This window comes from Neopsephotus bourkii, unplaced genomic scaffold (assembly GCF_033783945.1).
Source record: "Neopsephotus bourkii isolate Nb327-2 ecotype Australia unplaced genomic scaffold, CSIRO-AGI_Nbou_v1 NB_787, whole genome shotgun sequence".
In the NCBI taxonomy this organism is placed as follows: Eukaryota; Metazoa; Chordata; class Aves; order Psittaciformes; family Psittacidae; genus Neopsephotus; species Neopsephotus bourkii.
The window spans coordinates 3,067,053-3,086,474 of record NW_026901283.1 but is presented as its reverse complement, the minus strand read 5'-3'; the positions used below and the strand labels follow the sequence as shown (position 1 = coordinate 3,086,474).

General features: G+C 43.3%; 1 protein-coding gene across 9 annotated transcripts in view; it reads right to left on the bottom strand.

The window, feature by feature from the left end:
• Positions 1 to 515: 515 nt before the first annotated feature.
• EPHA5 (EPH receptor A5) overlaps positions 516 to 19,422 on the bottom strand; it is a 197,366-nt gene continuing 178,459 nt past the window's right edge. For 6 of the 9 annotated variants that reach the window (XM_061355266.1, XM_061355269.1, XM_061355260.1 and 3 more), the window contains 4 exons: positions 18,524 to 18,673; positions 13,663 to 13,856; positions 9,777 to 9,932; positions 516 to 1,521 (listed from right to left, as the gene is read on the bottom strand). In XM_061355266.1, coding sequence (XP_061211250.1) covers positions 1,416 to 1,521; positions 9,777 to 9,932; positions 13,663 to 13,856; positions 18,524 to 18,673 — 606 coding nt within the window. In that variant the 3' untranslated portion in view covers positions 516 to 1,415. Of the gene's footprint in view, positions 1,522 to 5,189; positions 6,156 to 9,772; positions 9,933 to 13,662; positions 13,857 to 18,523; positions 18,674 to 19,422 lie in introns of those variants that run through there. The other 3 variants (XM_061355262.1, XM_061355263.1, XM_061355267.1) reach the window with 2 other exon arrangements.

Here is a 19,422-nt window from a genome sequence, read left to right as displayed (position 1 = left end):
CTGTTCTGTTCTTCCCTCCTCTCTGTGCTCTGCCCCAAAGTGGACAGGTCCATACCCAAAATCAAAATGCCCAGACAACTTAAGACAGCACAGTTCCCAAAATAACCCCACTACAACCACCCCACCAGCACTTTGCGGGAAGTACTGCAAAATCTCCATGCTGGATGACCACAGTATCACCTCCACACTCCGCCCCAAGACTTAATCCCCTTCATGAGAAGAGGCACAGCAAAATCCCTTCCTTCCAGCTCAAACCATGTCATGGCTTCCCTTCTGGGCTCCAGTGACAAGTGTGAGGGCTGCACAGGGTGATGGCTGCCAGTTTGAAATGCTGGTGTGGAGGCAGTCACACAGTATCTTGGGTAGGACTCATACACACAAAAACCAATCCCATGCTGTTGCTGGAGGCCACTGAGAAGCATTTTACTTTTCTTCTTCTGGACATTCCCAGTCCATGGTGGAAAGAAAGAGGGGAGGACATCTTTTATTTATGCAGACTCCTTCTACCTCATGTATGCCGTCAAAACTCCTGAAGGCTTTATATGTTGCTCAAACCAAACAGCAGCAAAAATACAAAGCATAGTGTTAACACAAAAGGGAGCCAAAGCAAAGCGAGAGGGAAGAAAAGTACAAACCAAGGAAAGATCCCAATTTTGTACCTGATGCGTAGCAAACTGTACAGTATATACATCTTCATCATGTATTATCCTCCCAGAAGAGCAAACAAAAAGAGCTTGATAACACAGAGGGAGGGAAAAAAATATACACCCTGTATTGTATTTAGCATGGAGCAAGCAACATGTTTATACACTAGTATCTATAACTTAATGCTGTGTAACAGCATTATTTTTCCATTTCTTTCAATTTACAAACAAAATATCTATTGAGAAATAATCTAATCATATTGCTCTTCAATACACTTCTGTAGACAAGTAAGACTTGAAGTGAAACTTCAGCAAACCTCAGCTTTTGGGAGCCCACAAATGGCTAGGAAACTCCTCTGCTCAAGTCAGTCCTTGGAAGCATTACCATGTGCTGCTGTAATTAAGTATAGAAAGGTGCTATATATATCTCTGTATCTCCCATGTACAGACAACGTGTGGTGGGAAGGCTTGCTGTAGTCATCACTGAAGCTTAAGAGATGGGTTAACCTCATGTACAGCAAATTTGTTTCCATGTCCCATGCATCTTACATTTACTTCATGAAAATGAGGACACAAATAGGAAGAAAAGGAAAACTTCAGTCAAAACACTGCTTTAGAAGCGCTGCAGCAGAGGCCAATATCCTTCAGTTTCAGAAACCACTGAATTTCCCTTTTTATCTTTTTTTTTTTTTTTTTTAGTCAAAATAAATCTCAGGGCTAGTGTACAAAGTGCAGGACCAACCCACTTGAGGAAGCAACTTTAAAACCGAGTTACAACGGCACCATTCCATTCACCAACTGGACCTTCATCTCTTGAAGGCTGTTCATTATCTTCTTCTGGTGACCAACAAGTGTCACTCCCAGCCGCCTCAAATCCCTGTGGGAGAAAGCAGACGTTGGTTCCAGGGGCCTCTCAGGTACACGCCGCCACGCACACCACACACCGCATGCGCCGATGCTGCTGTCAGCGCCTACTTCTTACCATTGGCAGCTCCTGAAGCTGAGTTTGGTTGGCAAGTTTAGTTTTCACTATTTCTTTTTTTAATTATTATTATTTTGAATGGTATCTCAGAAAGGTGACAGAATTTGACTGAGATCGCCTTGCTGGCCAAGAAGAAAAGCTGGACAGCAAAATGCCAGCACCACTTTTAGCCAAGGAGTCTGCTAGGTATGAAAAGTCCTATTTTCAACAGAAAAGCTATGTAAGAAAGCCTGTGTTGCAGTTTCCTCTTCTTGGAAAGGCTGGTATTTCATCTTGGATACAAGCAGTGAGGAGTGAGGTCAATCCATCCTTCCTTCCTCTTCCGAAGAGGCAAAGTCAAAGATACACAAACCACAATCCTAGAGCTAACTGCTACAGAGAGCTGAAAGGCAAAAGCCTCTGGAAGAGCCACTAGCCCAACAACCCTCTAAAGTCAACATGAACTGGCAATGCAGCTCCCCTCTGAGCCTTTGCACATCTTCCCATAAGCATATGTTATTTTGGTGGGGGGGCAAATGCCAAAGGCATTTGTATTGAATCTGTCTACTGGGCAGCCATTACAGAAAAGCTGTAATATGAGACAGTTTATGCGAAAATCAGGATTAGGAGGAAAGATTGTTTTCTCAGAAGCTCAGCCCTCTAAAATTTAGGTGTAAAGATGAAGAGAATCACCAAGGTTCACGTTGATGGCATGGAAGAGGCACCTCCAGGCAACAATTTATCCCATCCAAAGACAGAGGTATGACAAATTGTCCCCTGGAGATACTACAGCAGGACACTGGGTGATCAGAGACAATGACACACCTAAAGCCAGGTAAGGCCATGGGTTATGGTAGAGTATAGCTGTAGGGATTTCTTTCTCCGGGGGAAAAGTGTTAACAAAGAAATTGTAATAATAATATCTCAGAAGTAACAACAGGACAGGTCCATGTGTTTCCAGCACAAGACACAGAGACTGTTAGAGAAGAAGTTTGTCTTAGAGGAGACATGGTATTTTGTCTTAAGACTTTCACTAGAAAAATATCAGCCCCTTGCTTTCTACCTCCATGTTGGACTGAATAAAGGGTGTTTTTGAAGTAGAGCTCTACAATTTTTGTAATACACACATGAACCCCAGAGCTGCTGACACTCTGTGGCGAGTCTTTGAGGAGAAAGCTCTCCACTGAAAGCCAGTGGGAAGTGACCTCCTTGAACATGTAGGTGCTTTTTTGAAACCACACTGGCAGGGCTGATGTGTGCAAGAGCTGGGGATTGCCAGCAACACTCAGGAGCCCAACCATCACCTGAGACATACTGCAAACCTGGTCTATAGCTAACAGCATGGCTGCATGCTGGAGTGCAGGTGAACACACGCAAGCGACCACCAAAGCACTTTCATATAATGTTGCGGGAGCTACCTATGGAGGTGTACCTCTCTCAGCAGCTTCACACTCTGGACAGAGTCCTATGTGAATACAACCAACCACCTATGTCCAAAACAGATGAACACTGCTTCGAATAAAAACCAATCCCGAGTGAAGGTTGATACATCAACATAAGCTGATTGAAGCCAAAAGCTAGATCTGTTGTTCTCCAAAGATTGTCATGCTTTCAGCCTTTTCATTTGGAAAATATCAGATATCCTGCTCCAGGTTAAACACCTCATTTGATTATCATAGTCTTTTTTGGCAATGCAACTTGCCAATTCATAGGGGAAATAACAAATATAAGCAGCATGGAGCAAGGGAGGTCAATGAGACACATCAGCAATGCTCCTTAGCTGACAGAGAAAAGAAAGCAGCACCTGCAAAAGGTGTCTGCCTTCTCAGGGGGACACACTTTCATTTCTGCCTCCACTGAATTGTGAAACTAGTTCAGCAAGTCATCTAAATAATAAAGGAAAATGTAGTAATGCTATTGTTACATGCAATTTATTTTATGTACACAGCACAGTTGGAAGTTCACACCAAAGATCAAAAAAAAAAAAAAAACAAACCCAAACCAAGCCAGTATAGGACCTGATTTTAAAAGAGCCAACATCCATCTTCCCCCTGCTGAGTGCTGCTCTGATGGCACTTTTTGAAAATTCAGCTGCTTTTTTTTTCAGGTATGTAAAGTGCAAGCTGAGCTCTTTTGAAAATCCAGCACCACGTATTTCACAGATGTACTGTTTCTGATAGTCTTGCATGTTATGCAGGAAAAAAAAATAGCTTGAAACTTGTGAGAAAGGCATGTACATCACCTCCATCAGTCTAACAAAAAACCCAAAACTACTCTAACTACAGAGATTTCCCCTCACCACTTACAGTAACCCCTTAACTCAGTATCCTTGAGGTGTGCCTCATGATTACAAAAGGGAAAGGAGAAAAAAGACTTTCTAGTTTCAATCCATTAGCTGCTCACCAGGGGACCCAGTCTAATTTTCTTTTTTGAGTATCAAATTCTCTCAAATGCGGAGTCACCAGTCAAAAGCACAGGGGCTCCTCAGAGAGGAGAAAAAAATATTGCTACTGTGGAGTCCTTCACCTTCACAAAGACGCACCAGAAGACAACAGCTCCCAAGCCAGATGCTCACCTAGTATAAAATTAGCAGCTTTATGCAAAAGCCACTTCATGCATTGCAAAGCCAGCAACAAAACTTACAAAACACTGCCTAGACATTGCATGAGCTTTAATTCATTTTTCCTGACCATGTCTTACAGCATGATGCACACCCCCTTCAGTTCTGAAGGACTTAAAGCAGTGCAAGGTAGAAGCCAATTTAAACAAAACCAGTTGCACAGACTAGCTGGTTTTGGGACAAACTCCTCCACCTCCCCCGAACAAACCTCAACTTCTGTGCTTAAGGGCTGCCAAGCAAGTGTTGTCAAGGTCCAGTGTAGAGCTGCCTGGCTCATCTGAAGGCAGCCAACTAGTAATTTCAGTAGGTTCAGCTCAACAGAGGAGATGTGCATGGCTATCTGCTGAGGCTTTGAAATAGAAATGTGCAATTCCCTCTAAGAAAAGGCACAACTAAGACCCGTGGACAAATGACACTTGCAATCAGGATTCAGGCTGCACCTTGCTGTGCAAGGGATCTGATCACCAGTGTTGGGTTTTCTGTGGGCTACTGCAGCAGCAGCACAGGCACCTCCTGAGGCCATGGAGATGCAGCAGCACAGGCACCACAGAGGCCATGCAACCACACGCTGTGGTGTCTCCCTGTTTCAAAATACTTAACCTCCCTAAGCAATCAGATAACTTTTATTTTTGTTTCAGGGATTAGTTTTCCCTTTGCATTTGTCTTTCATTTACATAGGGCTGAAAATGGGAACAGGCAGGAATTCAAATTACCTGCCACCTGAGTACTAAGAAGCTGACCTAAGTTGACCAAAAAGCCAAGGGCAAGTTGGTGACCAAAAATAAGGGCAAATTGGTGTTGGCTCATCCAAACCAGCCTGTATACAGCTGCATGCATGCTGCTCTCTTACCACTGCCTTGAACAGAAGCTCAACTACAATGTGCCAGGGACAACACAGTATCTTCTTCCCTGCAATATCCTCCATTTGCAAGGGTTGAATTCACAGTCTCCACGTAGTAAGAAATATATTTAAACCATTTTATTTACAAACAGAACTACTTATACACCATGGACCAGTTTGTCAAACACAGTGTAGACTAGGACTGGTATGCCACATAAAATATAACCCTCTTCATTAGCCAGTTAGTCATGCAAACAAAAGGGCCACATTCCTGGAAGATCTCAGTGGCTGGCACTAGTAAACCTACCACAGGTATTTTGTATTTTATCTCCTATCCAGGCCAGATTTCACCCTTAGGTGGTGTAACTCTATAGTTGCCTCATCAGACTGGGACTACTCACAGAGTTAGTTGTCAGTTTGAATAAGCGATAAGAACAACCTCAAAGACCTTCAGGAGATGATAAAGAGAGAGGAATCCGCTTGCTAGGGACTTCAGCATCAAATAAGGACTTTAAGAGTTCATCTGCTCTTAACTCATTATTCCCATCCTACTTGATTACAAGATGAGAACTGGGTTGTTCAGCAGCAGACACAGTATCACAATCTCATGACTGAGATTTCAGGTTAATAATAAGCATCTAGAGCAGGTGAATTCTTAAACTCTTCATCCAGTATAACTTTTAATAAATAACTTATTTTATTTTAGAAGGAAAAAAATACAATGCAAAGCAACACAGCACATATTACAAATATTCAGAGTTCTTCATCTAATAACAAGAGGGTGTCCTGAGATTCAGTGAGTACAGATCTTTCAAAAGGTGGAGGTATGTAGTCCACACGGTTAGTAATTGGTCCAGTCAAGGGTCAAACTGAAACTCATGTCATGGATCTATCTATTCTTGAGTATTGTCCTGGTAAAGTTATTCTTGCAGTGGATTGAAAGAGGTCCAGACACACTCAAAGTCACTAGGTGATCCACAAGTTTAAAGAGCAGGTCTGATCCACTGGAAAGGTTGCCTTCAAGTCTGATATCCAGTTGGAAAGAGGGGGTGGAGGGTGAGGCTCCACTTTTCACAAGGTGATTCATCCCTTTGCAAGAATTAGAGCTAAATGTAGAAATCACTCTTTGTTTGAACACATACATTTTCAGGACTTTGCTTAAGCAGGCAGAGCTCAGGACTTGGGGCGATATTCACCAGTTTTAGCTTTTTTAATCTTTTGCTTTCAGAAATTTGTCACTACTACTACTCTTTTCTGGAATAAATGCATCCAGACATCAGTTTGAAAAAAAAAGCAGTGCAGTAATTGCGATTTTGCTTTGCATGCAAGGGGGGTGGAAACGGTGGCAGAATTTAAAAGAAGTGCTGAACATCTACCATTTCAACCAGGTCCTGTAAAAAGGCCACAGGCTGGCTGCCTACAGTCAGCAGTCCCATCAGCATTATGGCCAACACCTACTACAGTGCTACTAATTTTTTTCAGAAGGTTTTAGGAATCCTTTACATTAATCATTTTTTTTGGCTTTTCTAGCAGCAATTCTCCTGTTCTCCTTTCTCCATTTGATTTCCACATCTGTCTCCTATGCAGTTTAAATTTGGAAAGGATCATTTTGGACGATATTTGGAGGCAACCTCTTAAATTGTGAAGAATGTTTTACTGTTGTCATTTGGGGAAAGCTAGCTACTTTCAGATGTTCCATTCACCTTTTCACCTGATCCCCCCAAGTCCCAGCTCTGGAATATATGGAACAGTTGCCTCTATTAAAAATGACATGGAACATTTAACCAAAATTCTCTTTTGCAGAGTACAAAATGGTTTGTGGCTCCCTTTTGCAGGGAGAAAAAAAAAAATGAAAACCTCCAGAAAACTTGAAACCCCCAATATATCAACCTTTAAAGAACTTCTCTTGTTGCAGTGTTTATGTTCTGGAGAACCCATGAGTCTCAGCTGAGCCCACCCAGGAGCCACCCTTTGTTGATTTTAAGGGCAGTCTACAAGTTTCCATCAGCCTGAGCATGTAGTTCAGGTTTTCAACATGGGACACCTTTCCTCTTAAGCCACTATGATGGTTTCTTCTTCTTTAATAGTTGAGAATGTAGTCTTTTGTCTTTTTTTACTATATCTGAGAAGGAGAAGTCTTGATTTGGATGCTTGGCTAGCTTTTTAATTAACCTTTCACAGTTATCCCAAAATAGATCCAAGTAGGGTCAAGCCTTTTTGTTTATGCAAAGATGTGCTGAGTTGCTCAAGAACCAAGCCCAACTCATGCATCTTTGTCCAAGGCAGGGGAGGAGTTTATTTGCTGTCATAGATATCTAACTATTGGGAGTTAGTTTCAACATTTTCACTTCCAACTGAAATTCAAAATGGATTCATGAGATGCGTCCTTTTAGCTTAAAAGAACCCAACCCACAAACAAAACTCAGAAGCTCCCCAGGCTCTGAGGCATCAGCTCCACTGCACTGCTCTGCTGCTGTAGAGGCCCTGAAGAAAGCTGAAACTGAGCAGCTCAGACATGTGGTCTCCACTGGGGCTAGTAAAGGCCAGAGCAGGATGACACCTGTGCTATACAGAACATACTGGGACCCATTGGAGTGGGCATTAGAGGCAGTTTGCAGCTGGTGAGGGTCAGAGCATCTCTGGCAGCCATAATCTTATTTAAAGACTTTTAAACTAACTTGCCTTTCTGGCTAGAGCTGTACAGATAATGGATTTATTGGCTCACTGCCAACTGGAAAAAACATTTTGAAAAACTTTTTGAGTATCCTGAAAAGATTTTTGAGGGATACTTTTAAGATTTCTGGAATATCAAAGAGTAGGGAAATATTTAAAATTTTAAGTCAAATTAATGACATAATTTCACAATCTAAAATGTTGCACTCAAAAAAATGAGGGGTTTTGTCAGTTAGATGAGATGCTAAGACTGCATCAGCACAGAGGGATGCTAAGACTGTTTAAAGCTGCGTGAGTAAGTAAACTTCTACTTAACTGTCAAAAACAACCATTAATTTGGGGTTGAACCCAACATTTCTCTCACCCAAACCAAACCATTTCATTTCTGAGCATTACTTTTAGAGCCCTTGAATTTGCATAAAACTCTAAAGAGGAGCGAACTGGAAGCTTTATTGAGACTTAATTTTCTTCTTTAATTCAGCCAAGCAGCAATAAGTCCGTGAGATAATTTAGACAACCTTCATTTCTACCAGAACTTGCACTGGTTAGAAGTATGAGGTGGCACAGCAGAGGGGAATGTTCCAACATTTTCCTTTTCTTTTAAATTACTGCCTCATCCTAACCTTCCTCTTTGCACTCAGCCTCTATCTGCATCTTTCTGCTGTGTGGACTCTGACCACTCTGTGGATGGACCTCTTTCTTGGTCAGCATTTGTAGATCACCAGCCTAAATGGAGCTCTGAAGCCTGGGTGTTTCTGGGCACTGCCATATCAGATGAGTAGGTAAGGAATGGTAGAGTGCTCAAAAAACAAAAGTAACATGGCATATAAATGCAGTATTAGCTTGGAAATGGCATGTAAGGGTCTCAAGGCACACAAAAAAGGATCTCGGTAGAAATCCATACACCCTGAGGTGCATATCCAGGTATAAGGGATAAATACTGGTGATGTGAATGGTTCAAATATCTGAGTGGGAGCAGATGCACACATGGAGGGAGTGCAGGAGTGTCATGCAAAACTGAACTCCATGGAGATGCTACTGACCTGCATCATGTGCAAAGGACCTCCTGTCCTGTACAGTGGGCTTCAAAGCAAGCCCTGTGGCAGGCAGGAGAACTGCTGTGGTTCTGTGGAGCTTTTTGTTTTATTCCTAATCCTCAGCATGGATTCTGTACACGCACTGGCAATTTGCATGTGGTCAGAAGAGCCACAACCTTCTCCAGAGCAGCACTAAGCATAATCCTTCCCATTATGCCTTAACGCCTGCACTAAACTAAGCTCAGATTAACCCAGCCAGAAAGGCAGGCTTTGGGATCAGTTTGAGTAAGTGGCAGGAGAAAGTACAGACACAATTACACAAGCAAGGCAAGCAATTCAAAGTGGAACATACCAAATTAGCAGCCATGAGGTGTTTACCAAGTCATTTGAATGTTGTCATGCCAATGGTAGTCATACCCATGTGCAAAAGCCAAGGGCGCATTCAGATGGAAGTGTCATGACCAGGAAGCCTGTCCCCTAGAACTGTGGGTTTGCTGACACGCTTCTGTTGGCATCAGCTGTATTTGTGCTTACTTCTGTTAATGTTGAATACTGTTTCTTGCCTTTACTGGGCTTGACTGTTCAGGTCAACTGTGAAACCAGCTAATCTGGTGTAAAGGCAGTATACCACAGCAGGGACCCTAGCTCCTATCCATTTAATAGTAGGGTGGGATTTTTTATTTGGCAATAACCCCAAATATTCAACCGCTGTTATGTCAAGAGGCACTTATTCAAACTGAAGCATTGATTTCTGTGAACAAAGGAGCCAAAGAAGTGACTGTTAAGTTAATGACTGCCAATGTAGTGACTGTTAAGTTTTAGTCTTGCCTGCACTTGTTATCATCAATACAGATGCTAAAAGAAAAACTGCTGACTGCAAACAAAGGGTAATGGTTTCCTCTCTGCAGCATCATCCCTGCGTGTTTTTGAATGGTTTGTCTGTCTTCCCACACACTTAAATTCCAGAAAATGATGTGAGAATGATCTGGGCACTACTCACTCTAGGGTCACCTGAGCCACAGCATCCATCGAACTGTATCCGTTCTCCATGAAGATCTCCGTGTATCGGCCCATTTTGATGGCTTCCAGCCACTCACCCACCGACCTGTAGGCGCCACTCCCAACTGGACTGTGCTCTACCAACAGATTTGATACTCTAAAAACAAGTGAAAACATAAAAGCAAACAGAATCAGTATTGAGATGTACCCAATGTGACTCAGTTGCTCACATTTTTATATGGTAAAGATGATTTTTTGTTTCGGTTTCAGTGGTTGGTGAAGCCTAAATCCTCCCAGCAGGTTTGATATGGTGTGTTTCAAACATCCTGTAACTTCACCCACTTTAGAGTCTGTTCCTGCCATTTCTGGTCCTCACTGCAAGCAGAAAATGGAGAGGACTAACATCTATCCCCGTTACCTCTCACCAACAAGCAGGCTCACTCTTAGTTCAAAGTCTTCCATTTCACTCTTCCTGCTCTGTTTTCCTCATCCTTCTCCTATAAAGCTCATAATTAACTTAAGATAGGCCAGAGCCTAGAAGCTGTAAGCCAAATTACATTTCCCAGCAGTGGCCATCAATGGCAGGCTGCTGTTAACACTTCAGGGACTGCTTCCGCGAAGTTGGGTGGGGATATCAGATACAAGCAGCATTCGATAAGCCCTGCAGAGAGCAGCAATGCTCCAACCATGAATCCAGAGGTAGATGCCTGCTCCTGAACCCTTGCTTAAGGCCTCTCTACTGCAATTGTAACCTGCTCAGTGATGCCATGCACGGAAGAAGCAATTCAGGCAAATAATAACACTCCACCGCAGCAGAAACGCCGATACAGTACCTGGCACAAGCGACCAGTGCCGCGTACAGGTCCACCACCCTACTAATGATGCGCAGAGAGGAAAGAGGGCTTGTCCAAGGTCAGCCAGGAAAGAAACTAGGTTTGTCCCTTGCTTTATAAACCAGGACATACAGCTAATGTAAGCCTTCCATAAAGATTATTACCACAGGTAAAAAAAAGCCCCATTTTTTCTGGGTCAGCCTCTGACAGTGAGAATTGTACTTAAAAGACTTTCAATTGGAAGGAGAGCTGGGATATTATATTATTATAGCACTTCAGGAACCTTCATATATTTTATGAGCACATTAGTATTATTTGTTTATTTAATAGCAATGCTGAAGGATCCAATAAAATGTGAATACTTGCACTACCAAGAACATAATGGCTTCCCATAACATTTTATACACATAAGAAATTCAAAACTCCTAAGTAATCATCATGAAAGTGGATTTTCATCACTAATGTCAGGAGGCACCTACTGATATGCATATGCTGTAATGCAGAGAGTGACTTCCTCCCTTATTTGCATTAATGAGAATTTCCATAAAAAAATACATTACATATATAAAAAAAATCCTTTACAGCTGCTGTATGTTGAAACTATGATTCATTTGGAATTCCTATGGTCTGAGCATGGCAATCTGTAACAATAGAAGCACATTCCCAAAGCCTTGCTGCTCAGGTGCTCCATCCACACTGGAAATACCACAGAAGCTCTGAAAAGGAAAGGTTTGGAATTGCATAGACATGTTCATGGAATAAAACATCAGGAAGGTGCTTAGCAGCTCAAGGAAATAGCTCACTGCCTATTTTCCTCTTTTCTGGCATAATAGTTTGGTATAAAATACTGCATGAAACTGCATAACAGGCCTGGAAAATAGCTTGTTCTAAACTGGAAATGAAAGAGAAACACCACATATTTTATGCTATCATAAAGCTTTTCCTGCAGGTTTGCTGGGACTGACACTACACCTAATTGCTAATAAGAGTAATTTCTTCTTCAGATGGTAAATGATGCATGTAAAATAGGTTGGTGAATCAGATCTGCCTTTTATTTAAATATTAACAGAGATTTCATGTTTCTTCTCTTCCAATGAATGAGATGTCAGCACAGGGATGTGAAGTTGAGCAACAGCAGTCGAGCAGTTCAAGCAGGTGAGATAAGCCACATGCAGCTGTGAAAGGCTCACTCAAATGGTGCTCACAACAGTACATGTGCTTGGGTCCACACTACCAGTCCAACCTTATCTTAGATCCCTTTCATTCCTGTCCAAGGAAAATTATGTGTCTTTTTTTCTTCTCCCCAGAGAATAAGCTTTTCTAAAGGGCCTCTTCCAGTGTAAATCAGGGAATTCCACTGCCATCAGTGAAGCAGCAATGACTTATATTCATCATTTCTGCATGACCTTGCAAGCCACTGAGTGACTAGTAACACAGATGGCTCAGAAGTAATACTTGTGTCCTTCCAGTGGAAATAGGAAAAACCTCTCCAAGATTCCAGTATGATGGAGACACTGTTACTAAAACTCACTAAAAATATATTAATCTCTCTTGATTAAAGTGCAGCTTTATTTCTTGACCATATTTACCTTATTGTAGCCATGTAGCTATTCATATTCATGTTTAATTGTGCACCCACTGTTCTATTAACTTAATGTGGCTTTACTAAATAGTCTGTATAGAACTTTGGGAATCACAGAGATCCTCTTGTGATTACCAATACTGTCACAACTGGCAGTGGTGGCTAGCATGCCTAGGAATGGTTGTGGGAGAATGGACATAGAGTCTTGGACATGGAACAGAATTGTCTGAATTGGAAGGGATATTAAAGATCAACTACTTCCAGGCCCCTGCCACAGGAAGAGACACCTGCCACTAGATTAACTTGCTCAAAGCTCCGTCCAACCTGGCCTTGAAAGGGAAACCAGGGATGGGACAGCCACAGCTTCTTCCAGTGCCTCAGCACCCTCACAGTGAAGAATTTCCTCGTAATACCTGAACTAAATATTTCATTTTAAAGCCATTACCCCTTGTCTATCACTACATGCCCTTGTAAAAAGGGCAGCTTTCCAGCTTTCTCATAGGCTGTTTTTAAGCACTGCAAGGCTGCTCTCCAACTCTAGCCTGTCTTTTAAAGGAGGTGCTCCAGCCTTCTGATTGTTTTTTGTGGCCCTCCTCTGGACTCACTCAAGCATGTCCATGTTCTCCTTATGTTGAGGACCTGGAGATGGATGCAGTACTGCAGGTGGAGTACCCGGAGAGCCCAGTAGAGGGACAGAATCACCTCTCTCGATCTGCTGGTCACACTTGTTTTGATGCAGCCCAGGATATGTTTGGGTTTTTGGGCTGCAAGTGCACACACTGTTGGCTCAAGTTGAGCTTCTTGTCAAGCAAAACTCCAAGTCTTTTTCTTCAGGAATGCTCTCAAGTCATTCTCTGTCCAGCCTCTATTTGTGATTGGGATTGCTCTGAACCAGGCACAGGACCTTATACTTGGCCTTGCTGAACTTCCTGAAGCTGGCATTGGCCCACCTCTGAAGGTCCCTCTGGATGGCATCCCTTCCCTCCAGCATGAGGGCTGTACCATCCAGTTTGGTGTCATCAACGTCTGTGAGCTTTGCATATCCTAAGACTTTCCCCAGGAGATGCTCTTCATTTGCATCACCAATATGAAGTCAACAGGCAAATAAGTTGAGCAGTGTTTACTACCTACTTCCTGCTCTCAAGTCTTGCCCCCTCTAATCTTGTGATAGGGCATAGGTAGCTTTATCATAGAACTATAAATACCACTGAAACTCATGTTTCTGAAAGACAGGTCACAGTAATTTTCTTTGTGGCAGCAGCACTGCATTTAGACACTAAGTGAATTTCTCACCTGCCTGCCAATTTCAACAGAAGAAGTATATTTGGGAAAAATCCTCTAGACATAATTAAACTGGAGTAACATCCACCTGCAGACACACAGAGGCTAAATAATAAGTGGTAACTCAACCCCGGGGCAGGTATTCAGACAAGAATCTCACTCTGAGAAATGGCTTTGGCCCTAACTTGTACCTGCTCGATGCATTAACCAATGTCTTCAAGCTGCTTGGGTTACGGATGAGCTTGTCCAACATGCTGACAATTTCATCAAACTTGGGCCTGCTGTTGCGGTCTTTCTGCCAGCAGTCGAGCATTAGCTGGTAGAGAGCAGCAGGGCAGTCCATGGGACTTGGCAGGCGATAGCCTTCCTCCACGGCTTTAATCACCTATAGGAGACAGAACACAGGGATGATGGCTTGCTTTTCTTCTTCTCGTCTTTTCCCCAAATGCAAACTGACTTAAACAGAGAACTCTGGGACCACCAATATGCTCAAGCAAAATCCCACAACTCCTCAGCTCCACATACAAGAGGCAAACCCAGAAAACTTCACTGTCTTTCATACTGTCTATGGAATGGGTTGAATAACTTAGGTTTTGGTCACTGCAAAATGAATCTAGAAAGCCACAGCACTGCTGCAACAGGGAGGGCAGATTGTCATGTCTCACTTGTTCAAAGCTCAGCCAAAGGCTGTAGGTTATATACCAGGAAACTCCCAGAGCCTACCCTAAGTCCGTGAAAAGCAGCCTACAGGGCTTTCTGGCATCTTCTTGAAGTACAGTGATTTTATTTATTCAGATGTTGGCTTCTTTCTAAATGAAAAAGCATGTGCTAGACCACAAATTTGTATTACAGTAATAAAAGTCTGACTGCATTTCAAAAGAGACTTTGAATGCTAATTGATGGATGGATTCAAGGCAGAGGCAGAATAACCATCTCATATATCATTCAATACTGTCTGGGTCTAGTTGTTTCTTAGTGTGGCCACATTTCTGCCAGGAATTTAAAATGTCAGCCCAAAAGTATATAAATTAAAACCAGGGGAGGGTTGTTGCGCTGATTTCAAATACAAACCTTCTCTGGTTCTGTATCTTAAACAAGTGGTATGCACATGTGCTGCTGTCCCTCTTGAAAGGCAGAAATGGATAAATGAGGGGAGAATTGAAGAAAGCAACTTGTTTTCCCCAGTTTGGGGCAGATTTACAGCAGGGCTTCGAGCTCAGCAGTTCTCGTTTAGAACCATTACAACTTTCAGGAGAACACAGCTTGTGTTTCAAGCCACAGGGGTCTGTGCTCATGCCAAGAGAGTCTCGGCAGACCATCTTCACACCCTCTACTCCCAAGATTCCTTGCCCAAAAGGAGCTGAAAGCAGCTATTTGCAATGTGGAAAACCACAGCGCTTGACTGCTGGACTCCAAGAGCTACATCAGATACTATTCATTCTAGGCACCGTCTCATGATTTGAAAACATCCTGTGTTCAAAAAGAAGGTGCTGTGGTTAGCATGGAAGTTGTTTTCTTGATCTTTAGTCTCTATACATGCAGTACAGGAAGAGCCGTGTCAAGCTGGCATTGCATTTCAGAAGGCTCTGAAATTCAGGACCACATGTATCACTTTCAAATTATCCTCCACCACACAGGTTTTTGCCAAGTGGAAGAGTCTCAGGAATGAGCTGGGCTGGCCGAGCAGCAGTAGCAGGAACCTCAAACTCCCAAAAGATGTATGGAGTTGAGAAGTAGGCGAGGCTTTGTAATCTTCTCCAAATGCAGTGAGCACGTCTGAAGATCTGCAGGGCTTTTGTGCCCATTTAAGATTTCATCTGTCAGTAGAGCAGTTGCACTGCTTTCTACCCAACCTGTGCTTGCAAAGTGGTCTCTTTGAAGACCTGGCTCTTGCTCACAATATCAAAAAAACCAGCCCCACCACACTATGCTATCTGCACTGTCTGTTCCTCACATCATGCTTTTCAGATAGTCCCTGATACTAGATTTGCAACTGCCCTATTAAAAAAACCCTCAGTGTGGCACAGCCACAAGAATATTATTTGCTGTGTCCACATCTGTATTTATAGCAATAATGGCTCATCTTCCAGGTGTAGCAGAAAGAAAATAGTAGCAAGACAGGGAGCAGACCATCTGGCACCAGCTCAGAATATCTGAACTACATCTGCAGTAGGGTTGTGCATGTTTGATATTCCTGGCAGTAAGTAACATCACAATCAATGTCTTTAACTCAATTTACAGGATGTCGTTTGTTCTAGTGATACAATGTAAATGGCATCAAAACACTGTGAGGAGCTAGGATGCTGAAATAGACTCTTGCATCTGAAGGTGCCTTGGGGGTCTGGCATTAAAAGGAGCGAAAGAATGAAGCAACAGAGACCAAGTCACTTGTAACCACCACAATAGTTAGAAAATAAGAAAATGGCACATTCGCTGTTCCATTCATCAGTGTATACTGCTTTGTAAGACTTGAAGAGCTAAAATTTGCACCCAAGGAGGCATTTTTGTCCCTGTTCTTCTTCTGGACAAACACTACTCACTTATGGATTGGGGTCACTGAACTGGGTGTTTGGGGGAGCATGATTTGGGATAGTCTATTCCAGTAAATCAAAGCAACACTTCTAGCTTTCTCTTCATAAAAATACCAGTGTGAATACTAAAAAGCAACCACTGTGATCATTTAGCTTAGCAACCTGTGTAACACACCACAAAATTCCTCCCAACAATTCCTGCATCAAAGCCTTATCTTGCGGTCAAATCACAGCGTATCTTTAGAAGGACATTCAGAAACTAGCATGACTCTAAACCATGGTCTGTAGCCTTTGCAGTAACAATGCTGCCTGTCCTATAGCACTGCATCTCTTTTAAAGCAATCCAGCTGTAACATGGTGTGAACCATTTTGTTCATTACTGACTGTGCTTGCAAACGATTTGCTTTAATTACAGCCCATGCAACAAGAAACTCCTGTGCAATGGAGTCCGAAATTCGTATGAGTAGAGACCCCATGTCCTCCATATGAAACCTAAAGCTGTTTTTAACACCACTGATTCTTCTGACAAGACAAGCAGGGGAGGAAAGAAAAGGCAGCCTTCAGAAGATGGAGGAGGAAGCCATAAATCACATGAAAAACATACCACAGCACTGAATCAAGTTTCATAAGCCTCCAGCATCAAGGCACTTGCCACCTTCAGAGGCAGAGGTAACCCAAGCAAAACCTGAGCAGAACTGATGCTCATAAACATTTCACCAGTCTTCTACTCTCTGCTGCTAAAGAAACCAATCCCCCATCCACTTCCCTTCAGGCAAGCGTGAAATTCATCGTGCCTCACAGCGCATGGAGGCATTTGGGCTTTTCAGAACAGCTCTGCAAAGAGTGGATATTCATAGCAGTATGATCCAGACATGGGACTCCCCGGCCACAGAGCCTTATTTTACTGGCACCAGCTTGAATCTTAGCCTGGCATTTACTGAACATCTGTGCTATGCTGAGGCATCAGCATTAAAGATAGTTACAGGACTCAGTGTGACAAAAAAAGCTTGCCTCTCAATTGCTGCATTCTCCGCAGAGCCTATGGAAAAAAGTCTCTGTATTTGACTGAGATAAATCCCTACGTAAATACATGATGCTTTACCAAACTCCCTGCAAACGTGACAGCTTCGGCAGTGCAAGAGTGGTGGGGCATTCATGCCAAACAACAAGCTTGTCTCCCTGGCAAGAAGCACGGCGTGACCGTCTCAAAGGTACCACTCATTTCCACGCCTGGACTCAAAGTGAGATGAGACAGCAGCTTGGCATGACAGGTAGTAACGGTAGTAACATCCACTGATAGCAAAGGCCCGCAGAGAAACCACAGGAGAAACAGAATGCTCAGCCAGAGCCTTTGCTGCCAGTGAAATGACAGAAACTCACAGGGATGCTGCTCAAAAAAGGATGAAATATCAGATGTTGTGACCAGAGGAAACCATGGTGGAACAATGACCTGGTTGCATTGCCTAGCCAGCAGCAGCACCTCCACAGGCAGCAGGGCTGCAGAAATGAAGTGGAAGGTATGAGGAATGACTCTCTTTTCCACACGCAGGGGTTGCATTGTCCTCCACATCAGAAAGCTGCTTTGGGTGGCCCTGCATGCTTTATGGTGATCCCTACGTCATGCACTAACCGGCATTCTCAGGGACCTCCACACATCATGGTTCTCAGAGATATGAAGAGGAAGGTGAAGCACAGAAAATCTGGCAACCCCAGACTTAATTTTTTTTAGCCTTAGATAAGTACAGATGTTTATGATGAGCTCAGGGTAGGATTTAGCCCTGCAGCAGGATCAAGGGATCCATACACAGGCTGGGATCAGAGCCGGGACAGGAGGAAGACAATGTCCCCAGGCATCTCCCTGTCTGGAGAGTGCTTCAGAGGGTGCCCTTGAGGTCAGAGGCTCAAGAAAGCAGGGGCACAGGAGCAAGGGAACTTGAGGGCGCTGTACAAACAAAGCATTAAGAGCTTGCATTAGGACAGACTTACAAGATGCTCACAACAGGAGCAAAACTATTCTCTTGAGATCAGCAATGCAAGGGCAACCAAGAAAGCTCTCTGGACTGCTGTCACTAGATCAAATCACCCAGCTTTTGTGAAGACAAACAAAGCCCTTACCATGACTCCCCTGAGTTTCTGCTTTACGCGGCAGCAGGGGTTTGAACACACAATTGAAACACTGCCAGTTTATCAGTATCTATCCCCTGGCAATCTTTGTCATTAAGCAGAAGAGGGACAGGCTCCAGCTCTAACAGCATTAGTGAAGCTCGAGCAGTCTGCTGGGGGAAGCAGGCTTGCCTCTGTGCAGACACATTTCCCTCTGCACACAGTCGGTTCTCTGCTGCTGCTGCTGCTGCTGCTGCAAAAAGCACCAAATGGGAAGAACATTTTTGTCAGGCATAGGGGAGCAAAGCCATTTTTACAGCAGCACTCCTCCTCTTGTCCCCATCCTGCCTCTCTGCTTGCAGAATGAACACCAAAGCCCTCAAAGTCCCAGCACACGGCAGCTGTCACACATGCTTACATCTTGGTTTGTCATTTCCCAGTAAGGCCTCTCGCCGTAGGACATCACCTCCCACATCACGATGCCATAGCTCCAGACGTCACTGGCTGATGTGAATTTACGGAAGGCAATTGCTTCGGGTGCTGTCCATCGGATGGGGATCTTCCCTCCCTAGAAGCAAAAGAGAAGGGAAAAAAACCCCAAATCAAACAAAACCAGATTGCAGAGGAGGGCAGAAAACATGCAAAGGAGGATGAAACAGCACTTCCTAGAGCATCAAGGGATGTTATTTTCTCTCTGGAAAGAGACATCGAATTTTAAAGTAAATCTGTTTGACAGCATGGGGCCCTTTTCCACATTATCTCAGCCCATAAGCATTTGTAGGATGCCTACTAATTGGCTGTCCTGAAGGTTTATTGTTTGAATGCTGTTTGAATGCTGGGACATGTATAGGATCAACATCTCAATTATGTTGCGCAGGTTGGTAGGGGAATACAGTTCCTCCATTTCTGAGAGCGAGTTGGGGAGGAACAGACAGCTCTGAAGCTGAGGAAGACTTTGATCTAATGCGGGATTCATGCAAATTGCTGCAGAAATAATGCCTTTTCTTTTTTTAAGGCAGTCACGATCCTGCAGAGAAAGCTTCCTAGCCAGCACAGAAACCTATGTGTGCAAAGACCAGTCAGCTTGGCCTCTGCTGTGGGACTGAAAATGATGCCACAGCTGTCAAATGAGCTTTGCTGTTTCCTTTTCCCCTTTCTGCTGTTTCAGAAATCAAGCTTCAGACCAGCTCTGAGAAGGAAGAAGGGAGGAAGAGGAAAGTTTGGATTAAGGAATACTTTTCTCATTGGGTTTAAAGTTGTCTCCCTTGATTTATTTAAAAATATATTTTGACTGTGAAGTCCATCCCTTTCAGTGTT